The following is a 14,773-nucleotide window of genomic DNA, read 5'->3' as shown; positions in this document are numbered from 1 at the left end:
ATGCAACACTGTCAGGGTATAAACTGTGAACACCTCAAAGCGCATGTGTGTGCTCATTTTTTAAAATGTAGACTTTCTTTCCCCAAAATTTTTATTGTTTAAAACAAAAATTTACCTCACCATTAAAATAATACCACATTTTGTTAAGAAAAAAGTTACATTCAGTAAAATGCACAATGCAGTCTTAGTCGTATCAAATATAGCAAACAGCAATGGCATTTATATCATTATCAGTATCAACAGTTCATAAATACACGTTGGAGAAAGCGTCAGGCTTTCCACTCCAAATTTGCGCCAAAGCTTTACACTCCAACTCTGCACACACTATTAATTACGAGACAACACACTTTAAAGTTTTACTTGCGCAAGGGTACCCACACTTTCAGCAGAATGTGCTACAAAGGGTGGTTCCCCTTGGCTCCTTTATTTATAGTCAGTGGGAGGCGCAGGGGTCTCGCAAAATAGGGAGGTGAGAGCAAGAAGAGAAAGTTCTGGTTTTGCTTAGGTGGGCAGCTGTTGAGCACATACTCAGGGTACGTGCAAGCTGAATGCTATTATTAATATAATATAAAGTATGAGGCTAGAGGAAAACAAAATAATGTATATACATATTTACACTCATTGCTGATTATACAGAGATAACAAATGATTAATAAGTTTCTTCAACCTAACACACATCAAACTGAATTTATGAAATTAATAAACTCTGCAAAATAGTCATTTGTTTTAATTTGTGAAAAAAAAACACTTGACACTCATTTTCTGATCAGGGCAGTTCTTATTAATTCTATTTAGTTATGACTGCAGATTAATAGGACTGCAGTACGCTATACAATCATTTTTAATTTATTACCATTATTACTACCACCATTTGATTACTTTTATACTATTTAAACCAAAATATATTCAAAGTCAACCTCTTACGATATTAGAATATGATTTTAATTCCACTGCCTGAACATTCTGATATGTTTGATCTGTGACATCAAAGGAAAACTTGTTTCGCTTGAGGAATCCACACTGCAGACAGAGACAGAAACACAATTACTACACATTACCTTCTGCATGAAAGGACTCTGAATGGAAAATGATGTTTTGTTTTTGCTGATTCTCAGTATGACTGTGTAAGTTTGTGTGTGGTTCCTGGATTGGATTTCCTGCCACAATCCAGGTAGGTGACACTGCGGTTGTAAATTGTCTGTAATTTGTGAGCGTGTGTCCTGAGATGGACATGTGTACCTAAATGTTACTGGGGTTGATTCGCCTTTGCGCTTAAGGCAAAAAAGTGCATAGTAAAACTGCAACGGCAGTACTGTTTGGGAGAAATGGTCGAGGGATCAATAAATCAGAGTGATAAATACTTTTCGTTTCATTTTCATCGAATGACGAAATATAAGCATAGTAGGCTACTGCCATGCTTTCATTCTCAAAATAAAATGGTTTGTAAATAGAAATGTATTCAATTAATTCAGTTCAGCTTTATTTTTTATATGTCTAAATATTTAAATTCTATTTATTTATAATTTGCATTTTGGCCAATATTTTCCATCATGTAACAGTAAGAACTGAAAGAAATACAGCAATAGTATACACAGAGCTCTGGGGGCTCATCCATATAATGTTTTTGTGAAGCAGTAATCAGATCCATCAAATACTTTTTGACTTATCATAATTCCAAGGTCAAATGTCTTCTGCTGTTACCCATCCCTTTGCTGCCACTAACCAGCACTACTTCAGTTTTAAGGAGATCTCTCTCAAAATTTAATCAGTTCCAGTTTGTCACCCATACAATGCCTCTGTAATGCTTGAAAAAGATTAGCCAAAATTTTGTTATGTAAGCAAGTTCATGCAGCAGAAATAAACTAAACATAAAAAAAACTAAACATTAGGCTATAACAAGGCGCTTGTGTATGTGTGTTGATATTATTGTCCATCACAGTTCCCTCTAAGCTGCGCGGGGTGGCAATTTCGCACTTCTGACACGGTTTCCGCGCACAAAAAAAAATCCAACGTGAATCGAACGTAAAATGACCACATAACAATTCATTCTATGCTATTTTGCAATGTGAGTCAGTGAGTGTCCGGCGACTGTCTGCTCCAGTCAATGATGCGATTCACATACGTATTTACGCAGCTAATCAATGTCATTAACAGGCTATGACAGCATCCTTATGTGCCGGTGTTTTAGCTAGCAAAGCGGCGTGGCCGATGTGGAGTGAAGACACGCTAATGATGCTAAGTGCTGCTTATGTTGACCCTGTATAATAATGGCAAAACAAATGGGCAGTGACACATCTCACCAAGCCAAAGTAAAAAAGAAATGTGATTCTTTTAAGATGAAAGAGATTTTTTTCTTTTTCGAGCGAGAAAGGTCTGCTCTGCAAAACATGTTGCAAAGCCTAAATAGAGTTTTCAGAGGGAAAAGTGTGGACAGAATGCCCAGATCCCCCAATCCTAAAACATGTACAGTAGAGATGCTAATTGGTGTTTCTAAATTATCCAGAGTATATGACTGTGTGACTTGGGATGTGATGGACTGGCATCCTGATCATGCATGATGTTCCCCATCCTTGTGCTTCACACAGCCTTGAACAGGATATACTCCCCCGCCCATGACCCTGACCAGGGGAAGGGGTTAGAAGAATGGAAAATGATGTGCTTACCTTATACAGAATGAGAACAATGACAATCAGAAGAATAAATCCTCCTCCGGCTCCCACCCCAACAATAAAAGCTTTATTGGGAGGAATGATCATCTCTGCTTGGCAAATAATCTAGAATGTCAAAAAGTGGTTGATGATACTGCATTTGAAAACACTCTGCTTAACACTGTAATAGTAAGGGGTTTGATATGAGCACCTTAATGTGCACAGCTGTCATTGTGTACAGCTAATTTGGGGGATGTGGCTTATTGCACAATCTGCTTTCTTACCCTCTTATTTTCTCACAATCTCTCCTGCCATTTTTTCATAAAAATCATATTCCTCCAAATACAAATGCATTAAATGTATTAAAACCATGCTTTGCGATTAGCCAATTGTTCAACAGCAGAAAGCAGAACAAAGGTCTACCAATTATCTATCTTAGATGCTGTTACATCAACAGCAGACACGATGACAACAGCAATAATAATAATAATAATAATAATAATAACAGCAATGATAATAGTAATGGTATTAATATACCTCTGCTTCATGTAACTTTATGGTGTTATCTTGGCTCTGTTAAGAAAGACAGAGTTTTTACCACTCTCATCACATTTTATTCCTTATTTTCTTTACTGACAAACTTTATGAATAAAACTTACCCTTGATTTGCTTGAAATTTGAATGTATCGCTGATTATTATAGCTGAGTATTGCTTTGCTTACAAACTTCACTTCAACTCGTTGTTCATTAAAATTCAGTCTCTGTGGAGAAAGAAAATTAGTTCTTTAATTGATGAAACTGAAGTTTAAAGTTCTGAAATGAATAAAAACATTAATTTCCCAGTTACCATTTTGGGTTAACTGTTTTTTCTCTGTCTAAAAAACTGAGGTCATCTTGTATTTGAGGACTAAAGTTTAAATGTCATTATATATATTCAACAGTAAATTATCCACCTCTTGGCTAGTGGTCATGCACTTCAAACAAAATTGATGTCATTTTAGCAATATTAGTGGTGATTACCAATTCAGCACACCCCCTATGTGACGTCCTGAGGCAAATTTTTGCTAATGTATTCCACATTTTTAAAAAAATAATAATTGCTGGAAATATGTGCGTTGCCCTATAATCAAGGTCGACTAAGATTTGTGCCAAAAGGGTACCCTTGTTGGCAGTAACAAACAAGTCTATTCTCTAATAGGAGTCTAGCTAAAATGCAGTGTAAATGTATTTATCACTGTTTGTTTTGTGTGATTGCTGAATAATTAAAAAAAATTAATTAGATTTTAGTAAAAAAAAATAGCTAAAAGGAGCTTTGGTGATCTACACTTATTAAAGAAAAATGCTGATGGTCTTCCAAATACTACAGTGTCATTTGATGCAAGAGAATCATCAGTTTTCATCAATGTCTAAATACTGGCATACTGATCTCAAACAAACAGGTAAAGGCACAGCCAGTGATTTTCACAGGCCTTTCAAATTGGAAATGTGGATGTCTCTTAGAATTGAAGCTTAAAATCACTGGGGCGAAGGACTATCCCAGAGAATGAATGTGATGTTCATTGACATCCACGAAGTTACAAATATAGACAACCACTAAGCCACACGCTTCATGTCACGATCGCAGGCTGACGAAGCGGCGATCGTGCGGGTAAGGAAGCAGGCAGGCAGAGTACGGGATCAAACACGGGTTTAATGAATATACGGGGACCGGGAAACAACTCACGCTTACAAACATCAATGACAGACAAGGAAAACTGGGGAGACCAGGACTTAAATGCACAGGACTGATTGAAAGCAAACGGACACAGCTGGGTACGATCCGGGAAACACACGTGGGTAAGCAGGGGGCGTGGTACACAGGAGGAGCGGACGAGCCGAGCATGACACTTCACACAATACAATTATAATTTTAGAATTGTAGTCGTTAAATTAATGCATGTCATAAGACACTCTGTAGGTCTTCTTGTCTTTCTGTATCTTACCCCCTGGTATTTCTCTTGATTAGAAAATTTCACTGTTGCAGTCACTGTAAACCGAACTGGCAAACCTCTCACAAGACTGGAGATTTCACATTGGGCTGTCTTATAAGGGCCCTTGCAAGCCTGTAATAGACATGAATGAAACATGTCAAGCTGACCTACATACATGCAAAATGACATATGGTAACCAAAATACTGAAATGTACAATTTATGGACAGAATTACTGGGACACACCTCCTAATCATTGAATTCAGGTGTTTAATTCAGACCCATTACCACTGGTGTATAAAATCAAACAGCCAGCCATGCGGTCCAGTTTACAATACTGGGAATTAAATGTGCTGTCGGTGATTTTTATAGGTTTGATCCATAATAATAATATTTGAATACTAATAATATATAAATTGCATGGTGGTAGGGGTGTGGCCGAGCAGGTTAGGATGCTGTGCCTTTGATTGGAAGGTCGCTTGTTCCAATCCCAGTGTCAGTAGAGTAGTTTCACCATTGTGTGCTTGAGCGAAGCCATTAAGCCCAATAGCTTCTATGACGTGTGCCAACATAAGAAAAGACACTCATACATAAGCTGAACATTTACTCTAATTTCAGAAAATAGTACATTCTACATCAGATGAAAGGTCTTTATTAGGAGGCCCGGCACAACAGGACAGACCCAGGACATGATGGAGAGATTAGATCTCTCGGCTGCCCTGGGAACGCCTTGGTATTCCCCCGGTGGAGGTGGAGGAGGTAGCTGGTGAGAGGGAGGTCTGGGCATCCCAGCTTAGACTACTGCCCCTGAGACCCGACCCCAGATAAGCGGCAGAAAATGGGTGTATGGATGATTTTAAATGCTTCTACGTGTTCGCACATAGCAGGCTTGTACCAATTTTGGAGGTGCTGTCAGCCTTTTTCTGAGATGGATACGGTCATATACCACTTTTCATTGATTTACTACATGCATGAGCATTTTTTATGAGAATGTGAAAGGGTGTGTGCAGCAGCTGGATAGACCCGGAGACACCACTAGCCCACTGGAATTCTCTGGATGCTCCTGATAGCCTTGCTGTAATTAATATAGCATCTGAGATTTTTCAAACGTGTTCAGAGTTCAGAGGAACCAAAGTGTAAGAGAAACATACTGCAGATCTGTAATGTTCAGTAAAATCTTGTTCAGTACATAGAAAGTGAAACATCTGAAGGATGTTTAAATTATGGAAATTGTTAACAAAGAAATACCCACTTGTGCTGTGTTTGAGTCTTCAATTGTTCCACATCTTGCCTGGCGAAAGAAGAACTTTATATTAAAATCTTTTAAAAGATCTCATTCTTAAATTCATTCTGTTTAATACCCAGTATTCAAAACCACACCATATTTAATGCTGTAAAGATGTATTAACGCTAAAAACCAACATCTTCATTCTGTGTCACATACTCTTGCTACACAAACCCCTCATGGACTCAATCTACACTGGACCAATGCCTGGTGGGATTACCTTTTACATCACATTTACTCATTTATCTGACGCTTTTATCCAAAGTGACTTACAATAGAGGATCAGCATAGACATTCAGGATCAATTTAGAATAAACCCCCTTACGCTGAATTGCAATAGCATAGATTTGAAATGTTACCTGAGAGGCACTGATGGGATGAATTTCCATCACAAAATCGTATCTCGCTTCACTTATAAAGTTGAATGTAATATTGACTGGTAGAGGTATAGCACCCAAGTTCTTTACCTACAGGATTAAGTGGGATGTGAGATCATTATAGTTTTTAAGATTGGTTTTTGTTTCATGAATATCAAATGAATTCAGCTGAGCATCTATGCAATATTTAAACTATGTAGACAAAAGTACTGGGACACAGCTCTTAATGACTAATTTCAAACATCTAGCCATGCAGTCAGGTTTACAAGCATTTGTGATAGAATCGGTCATTCTGAAGAGCTCGAGTGAATTCTAGCATGGAACTGCCATAGGATGCCACCTTTGCAATAGGCAGTTCGTAAAATATCTTCCCTGCTAGATATTCCATTATCAAATGTAAGCAGTATTATTCCAAAGTGGAAGCATTTAGGAACAACAGACACTCAGCCACGAAGTGACAGACCAACAAAATCGGTTTGCCGTGTGCTGAAGCACAAAGTGCCTAAAAGTCACCAACATTCTGTTGACTCAATAACTGCAGAGTTCCAAACATCCTCTGGCATTAACCCCAGCGCAAAAACCATGCAGTGGGAACATCATGCAATGTACTTCCATGGCCGAGCAGCTGCATACAAGCCTCACATCACCAAGCACAATGCCAAGCATCAGATGGAGTAGTGTAACCATGCTGCCACTGGACTCTGGAGCAGTGGAAACGTGTTCTGTGGAGTAACAAATGCTGCTTCTCTGTCTGGCAGTCTGATGGACGAGTCTGGGTTTGGCATATGCAAGGAGAATGTTACCTGCTTGACTGCATTGTGCCAAATGTAAAGTTTGGTTGAGGAGGGATAATAATATGGGACTGTTTTTCAGGCCCAGTCCCTTAGTTCCAGTAAAGGGAACTATTAATGCTTCAGCATACCAAGACATTTTCGACAATTCTGTGCTTCCAACTTGGTCAGAACAGTTTGGGGAAGGTCCTTTTCTATTCCAGCATGACTGAGTCCCAGTGCACAAAGCAAGGTCCATAAAGACATGGTTGGGTGAGGTTGGCGTGGAGGAACTTGACTGGCCTACACAGAGCACTGGTCTCAACCCAATAAAACACCTTTGGAATGAACTAGAATGCAAATTACGAACCAGGCCTTCACCTTCAGCATCAGTGCATGAACTCACAAATGTTCTCCTGGATGAATGGGCAAAAATTCCCAGAGACACACCCCAAAAATGTATGGAAAACCTTCCCAGAAGAGTGGCGGCTATAATAGCTGTAAATGGGGCACCAGCTGCATACTGATGCCTATGGATTTAGAATGGGTTCTCATAAAGGTTCATGTAGGTGTAATGGCCAGGTGCCCCAATACTTTTGTCCACAAAGTTTATATTTGTAGTTCTACCTTTTCATTGGAGTTACAGCATTCATTGCAACTTCTTCTAACAACTAATGGTGAAGTTTTATATGATCTTTATGGTACAGTAATGCCATTGTGGAATATTAAAAATATCACCTCAAAAACATGAGTCGCAACTTTTGGTTCTTTGTCATCTGGAGTGAAATTAAGGTACATCACAGAGTCTTCATCAAGACTTGGGAAAGAAACATAAAGTTATTATATCAAAGTGCAGTAACACACAAACATGATATAGCAATAAATCAATAATTTTTATTATTATAAATAACAATAAATTATTATTTATTCATTATGAAACAAAGCATGTCCTCAACTTACATTTTGACTGCAAAGTCAACACCATACTGAACTTGGAGACCTTTTGTTACTGTGTTATTGGAAGATTTCCCATTGTCACTGAAGAAACAACAGTTAAATTCATTTAACACCACCATGAAATATACTGAGTATAAAACTGAATTGCAAAAAAATATGTACAACAGCCCGTTGATTATGTTTGCAAAGCATATAGTCCGTACCTGTAAGGTGTGATATCCATCTCCATTTCATCACTCCAGTTGTACTTATTACAGATACGGAACATAGTTTGAAAAACAGCCTAAAAGGAAGGATTGAAAAAGAGATTTTGACGCAAATAATAGCTGTTTGGTTAGTGTCGCATATTTTACTGATAATTCGATAATCTCTTAAGATGTTAATGTTATATTAAACAATTATCAAATAATCAAAATCTAAGTGTACAGACAAATAACAATAAAAGTAAATATTTATGTAAATGAGTTATTTTGCAACAATTTTGGCACCTCAGTGAGCTCCAGCGCCTATCACTGTCTATACCTATGCCAGTAATTAATATCTGAAAATCATGATACACAAGGGGTTCACACCAGCTATTGTACACGTAGAGCATGAAAGTTTAATTTCAACATTTCCATTTTTCAGACAAAACAAGGTCAAATCATAACCCTAACATAACATAAAAATATAACATAAAAGAGTTCATTAGCAAATGGATTTAAACTGAAAATGCCTTAAAAAACATGAAAAAAAATGATTTCACCAATGAAACAACAGCCTCTGTCACAACCCATGAAAAGTTGTCTCAGGGGTAGCTTGAATTCCCTATTCACCCATCTTCCAACTACTTATTCCTTACTGGGACTATCCCAGGAAGAAGGAGGTGCTTGGTGCCTAAAGATAGTAACTGTCCATACCATGGTTTTGCTTGTGTAAACAGGACGGCTCACACTGCATTCTGTCTTGTCATTCATATCATCCACGCCGCGGCAGTTGGTGAGAGTTTTCCTTGTTTCCTGTCAAAGAAACAGGGTACAAAGGAAGCAATTTGCACAACTGTATAATCAGTACTTTTATTTAATTACATTAAGCAATGGCATGGATTTAGGAGTGCAAAAAATAAGCTCATTCAAAGTTACTTATGCAGAGCCAAAGTATGAATTTTTCATACTCCTAAAAGTTAGCAAAATGACATCCATTCTCAAATTAACAGTTTTTAGCCCAATACATAAATATCCTGAAAAGTTTTAGGAATAAAATTAGCATACAATGATACTAAACTATAAAACTAATACTAAACTTAAAATATTATTTAGATATTTCATGATATGTCAACAAAGCTAATGTAATTTTAGATTAAAAAACGCAATTTTAAATGCACAGGTTGTCTTAGGCTGGTATACATTACCTTTATAATGGATATCTTGGAAAAAGACAGACCAGGCGGATAGCGAAAGATCAGGCTGGTGTTAAAGGAGTCATCCCCTCTGTTGTACAAGCTCACTGTCACGTTGAAATAGTCCTGGTCGATCACCAGCAGTTTAGGAGTTCTGTGGAGACGTGCTCATTCAGACAGAGAAGCTGAATTGTTCAGCTCATTAAGCTATTATTTAGAATCAATGACAATACTTCTCATACGATTAATGCCATAAATGATATATAAATTTAAAACAGGACATGAAGATACAATCTATTATTTCATGTTGTTAAGCAGCATGAAGTACCCCCACAATACCAAGATGATGAAGTGATGTGAAACTGTTTTTTGTGCATTCAATGGATTTGAAATGAAAAATACATACAGCAAAGAGTGTTTCAAAGCAGCCATATAATTTAGTTTATGGTTTTATAAAATACATATTTTTAGGCAGATCCAGTCCAATTCAGTTATTATTCCTTAGCTATGATCCAGCTGAATTGGCTAAATAAAGACAACTCCTGCAATGATCTCAGAAGATGCTGAAAATTTCTTTTAAGTACAAGATCTCTCAATAACAAGTACATTTTCAAATATAATATCTCTGGTGAATAACTGCATTACATTAATCAGCTTACATCTTGTTCCCTTTAAAGGTATGTGGTAAGTCTGTCTGGGACAGCTTAATTAGCTGTCCATTTCAATTCCCATTCAGGGCTATCATGTAGTTTGTCATCATCTCCCTGCAGATACGTACGTGAAGTTGAAAGTCAGCTCCAAATCTGAGATGCATGTGGCATTTTGGCAGTTGCTCTGAAATGGAATCTGAGGTACAGACATAGAGAGCCTGCATCATCATGGTTTGGTTTAAACTGCCAGATTTTCTAATAGTATACAGTACATGGAATAACAACATCAAATACCAAAAACATAAGTAATTCTGAGGTACAGCTTATTAATACAAGGCAATAAAACACAAAGGAAAGAAAGCAATTCTTGTGAATACATGAAAACGAGGGAATACACACACAGTGCTGTGCTAAAAGTCTTAGGCAGTCAAAAGAAATGTCTAAAGCTATTATTTCAATAGTAAAGAACAAAAACACAATTTAACGATCAAAACAAATGAAAATTAAGAGTACCACTACAGAAACTAACAAGAATTTCCTCTAATCTGCAAAAATTTACTGATAACTTGATGAATGGCTAGATGAACACCACTTCAGTTCCAAAACCTCTCCTCTGGGGCACCTCAGCCATTCCATGTGTTTGTTACATTTCACATTCAGCTCAATTACTTAATTAATTGATGGTTGGTTGTTGCAAATACTGGGGTGATTTTAGGAGAGATTTTGAAGTGGCTAAGCTGACATACTTTGACAGACATAATATGATAGTTTTACTCCAAACATGAAGATCATTTGAGCAATACACACACACACAGATTTAACATAACAACACAACATAACATATACTGTGACCTACAGACTGAGACTGAAACAGCAGTAAATATTCAGGGACACAGACACAGCAAAACTGGTACCTCAAGTAAAGCCACAGTGACACTTTCAGGGTCAAGAATGGCCGTCCCTTCATCTCTGGACTGGGAGAAGTTCAGTTTGATGGAGATGGGTGACAAAGTGTCCCTCACACAGCTCTGAGTTAGACAAGTGAGGACAAATTTAGAAGCAAAGCATTTTCAAAGCCTACAAGATTTCTCTTAATACACAATTCTTCATAGTAATCCTACGTTCAAATAAATCATTGCCACACTTTTCTGAGAGGTATTGCCCCGTTTTTTTTAATACACGCATGAGGTTACTTTCCTTTATCTAAGTAGACTTATGAGTTTTGACCTCTCAAAATGCTATTTGTTTTCTTCTACATCTACAGGATCTGCTACTACATCACCAGTGCTGCTACAGCATAAATCTATCCATGTCTCATTTTCTCGTCTCCCCTGGATTAACTACAAATACTGGCAGCTTGCACCACAACTCGGTTCTGCCTCCAGACTACAATCAAACCTGTGATTTGTAGCATCAGTTCATCTTAACAGTGGAACAACATCAAGAAAGACTTCTGAGTCTGTTACTCATAATATTCTGAAATCAGTATGCTCATAAGCATCTGTATGCTCTTTTGAAAATATACATGAATCAATGTACTTTAAACTTCATAATAAATACAAGTTGTATGAAATTTAAATAATAATGTTAAATAATTAATGTGGATGTTATAAATATAATGAAAACTGAGCAGAATCAAACTTTAAACTTAAAAATAAATCATTTCATTAAAGTAAGTTAAATATTTCATGTAAGCATTAGTTGCCATAGTATTATATGCAAAGCTACAAATGCAAATTAATGGAATGTGATTTTTTTCCCATATTCTTTTTCTTTATCAGTACTAATTGCCTGTCTTTGTACTCCCCCCCCCCCCCCCCCCCCCGCCCCCACGTTTCCTTTTGCCCTGTTATTCCTGCCCTCCCCTCCCTTTCATTGATAAGGCTTACTGACGCACAGGCATATAAACAAGATGCGTTTTGCACTGTATGCCGAGCTCCATTTTCATGCAGTTCTGCTCTTTCCTGGTTGATTTATCACGATGGTGCAGAAATGCTCGGCTTCTTAGTCTCGTACTGTCCAGATTCAGCTCATAGGACACGTTCATCCATGGCAAAGCGCCCCCTAAGGGTGAAGCAGAGGCCTCATCATTTTCATACTATTCATTGTGTTCTGCCTGCTTTCACCAGAAGAACTATATTACATACAGTAAAAACATTTACAGCATAAAAATGTTTACCCCCTCCTGAATATATTTAGTTACACAATGGGACGAAAAAAAGTGTGATGTTTCTTTCAGTGTTTTGATGAGGAAAGTAATCAGACAATAAAGTCAGCTGTCTGAATAGCTTGACAAATCTAAACCTTGATTTAGCTCAGCAAAAAGAGTTCAAGATGTCTTTGCTGAAAACTTCCAATAATGAGCCAGGAAATGGTTACATAATCACATTCATGGCTGGACGAAGCTGGAGAGCACAGAGATGGATTTTAGATGCGGCATCAGGACCTGGACAACATCCCAGCAGAGGAGTGTTACCATTTTTAGCCACAATTTTAGTGATGTCAGGCCATTCATAATGTTTATGTCAGGGGACTGTAAGGGCCAGGTCATCTGTCTTGGCACTCCTTCCCTTTCCTTGTTCAAGATATAATACTTAACACATAAGCTCAAAGTGTACTTATCTTGTTGAAAAACAAATGATTTTAATTAGGTGTGTCCAGACTTTTAACTGGTACTGTATATACTGAAATACAGATAAAATTAAATAAGGCAACAAGATCAGCAAGCTTAACACAAAATATGAAAACTAAATTAATAATCATTTGCATATATTTAAGGCTTAATCAGAGCTTAATCAGATGACACTGTCATCCATTAGTATAAGAAATACCAGGTCATGTGAGCAAGCTTAATGAATTCAATTCTGCATTAATTCTACTGCCAAATTTCAGCGGTACATTGTATCATTGTACTGTTGTTGTGCTTACCTATAGCATTTTCTGTGGACTTAGTTACATCAAAACAGACAGTCAAGTTTACTATATTAGATATGCTCTCCATTTCAGTCAAACAAACAAATCTATCACTGCTAATCTTCGGAGGACTAAAGGTGACGTTGGCTGATACTTTTAGAACTGGTCGGGACCTGAAAGGGCAACAGAAGCAGTGGAAAAAGAAAGAGATAGCTGTCAACTATTGCCATCATCATCATTCTATAACCCCTCAGATCTTGAATCGAATTACAATATAACGTCGTAGCCTGATAATTCTCTTTTATTTTGATTAAAATCTTAATTACTTCATGAATCTCATGAATCATTAAAATGTTTTTGATGTTGATTAAAAATGTGGTAGTTTATGGGAAAATGACTTTCCTACAAACAGTTATTTGATTTGTGTTAAGCTAGCTGAACTCACTTTAACAATACAACATTCCCTTTTGATCCAACCACAATGTCTGTCAGTCCATCATCTCCCTGGTCCATCTTTCCATCAATTGACAGGCCAAAAAATTGTAGTTTAGAAGACAACTTCTGGGCTGTAATACGCTAGGGGTGAGTAACCACAGTGTTAGATTCTCCCAATTTACAAGTCATTTTAATGTTTCTTATTTTCTTGAGAACAGAATCTATCTATGATCTCTAAGCTGTTTGTACCCTACCTGAAATTGAGTTTGAATGCCTTTGGCTCTGTCTCCCAAGTAGATATACACTGCCCCCCTCTGGTCATCTTCTAGAGGTGCCCCAACAGCAATATCTTGCAACTTATCCCCATTCAAATCTTTTAAAGATGAAATGGAGAATGCAAATCTACCCAGAGATGTTCCAGAGACATTAATTTGTAGGGTCAATTTCAGCTGAAAAAGACAAAGGAAGAAAGAAGGAATTATGTTAAAAACAAACAAAGGTAACTAACTGTGATGACTGATCCGTCCGCTCCTCATGTGTGCCACGGCCCCTGACTACCCACTTGTGCTTCCCCGATTGTTTCCAGCCCTGTCCGATTATGTTGCCCAGCTTTCATGTATTTAAGTCCTGGTCTCCCCTGTTTCCAGGTCTGTCATTGATGTTACTGGTCTTAGTGAATGTCCGTGGTCCCAATTAAACCCTCGTTTGCCCGATTTTCTGCCTGCCTGCCTGTTTCTGATCGCTCGCGCTGCCTGAGCGATCTTCCGTCCTGCGCTACGCGTGACAGAATGACAGACCGTAAGAAGACAGAGGAAGCAGAGGAGAGGAAAGCCCCTGCCGGAGCCCATCAACCTGGGAATGTGCTCCCTCGCCCACTCCTGGTCTTTCGCGGAGGACGAGAAAGAGGAGCTCGTCCGGGGTTCTGACCCTGAATCGCTCCACATGGGAACTTACTTCCTGGCGAGGCTCGGGGCTTCCAGCGATGACGAGGAGGACGCTCCCTTCTCGTACCCTGAGCTGGAGCCGATCGCTCCGGACCAGCTACCGCACCTGAACCGGCATGATTACCGGCCAGAACGCCTGGCGAATTGGGGAGGTATTAGGGCTGTTAGGGACTCAATCCCTCGAGTACCCCGGGTCCCGAGGAGGACCGCGCCCGTCTCCCCTTCCCAGGACTTGCCAGAGGACGTGACTACTCTGGCAAACAAGTTCTTCACCCTCCAAGGGCTTTATGTAAGGGTGATGAACGACCCAGCGGCGCCAAAGGGACCAGAGGCCGAGCAGCTCGTCGCTCGGCTTAACCAAGGCTTCGAGACCGTCACTCCAGCCTCTGGTTGGGCGGTGCTCGAGAGCCTCACCGGGGACCTACAGCAGCTACTCCAGTTCCGGAGG

The 14,773-nt window shown here is 38.6% G+C and overlaps 1 protein-coding gene across 2 annotated transcripts in view; it reads right to left on the bottom strand.

Annotated features, from left to right (window-relative positions):
• Positions 1-347: 347 nt before the first annotated feature.
• LOC125715403 (integrin alpha-L-like) overlaps positions 348-14,773 on the bottom strand; it is a 50,874-nt gene continuing 36,448 nt past the window's right edge. For both annotated transcript variants that reach the window (XM_048986834.1, XM_048986835.1), the window contains exons 14-31: positions 13,636-13,830; positions 13,392-13,522; positions 12,962-13,119; positions 11,931-12,097; positions 10,948-11,061; positions 10,162-10,229; positions 9,396-9,537; positions 8,905-9,003; positions 8,209-8,288; positions 8,009-8,086; positions 7,787-7,865; positions 6,261-6,368; positions 5,869-5,907; positions 4,631-4,750; positions 3,308-3,409; positions 3,186-3,221; positions 2,664-2,774; positions 348-1,020 (exon numbers count right to left, since the gene is read on the bottom strand). In XM_048986834.1, coding sequence (XP_048842791.1) covers positions 913-1,020; positions 2,664-2,774; positions 3,186-3,221; positions 3,308-3,409; positions 4,631-4,750; positions 5,869-5,907; positions 6,261-6,368; positions 7,787-7,865; positions 8,009-8,086; positions 8,209-8,288; positions 8,905-9,003; positions 9,396-9,537; positions 10,162-10,229; positions 10,948-11,061; positions 11,931-12,097; positions 12,962-13,119; positions 13,392-13,522; positions 13,636-13,830 — 1,935 coding nt within the window. In that variant the 3' untranslated portion in view covers positions 348-912. The remainder of the gene's footprint in view (positions 1,021-2,663; positions 2,775-3,185; positions 3,222-3,307; positions 3,410-4,630; positions 4,751-5,868; positions 5,908-6,260; positions 6,369-7,786; positions 7,866-8,008; positions 8,087-8,208; positions 8,289-8,904; positions 9,004-9,395; positions 9,538-10,161; positions 10,230-10,947; positions 11,062-11,930; positions 12,098-12,961; positions 13,120-13,391; positions 13,523-13,635; positions 13,831-14,773) is intronic.

The sequence above is a fragment of the Brienomyrus brachyistius genome, chromosome 20 (genome assembly GCF_023856365.1).
Source record: "Brienomyrus brachyistius isolate T26 chromosome 20, BBRACH_0.4, whole genome shotgun sequence".
NCBI lineage: Eukaryota > Metazoa > Chordata > Actinopteri > Osteoglossiformes > Mormyridae > Brienomyrus > Brienomyrus brachyistius.
This window is presented reverse-complemented; position numbering and strand designations above follow the sequence as displayed.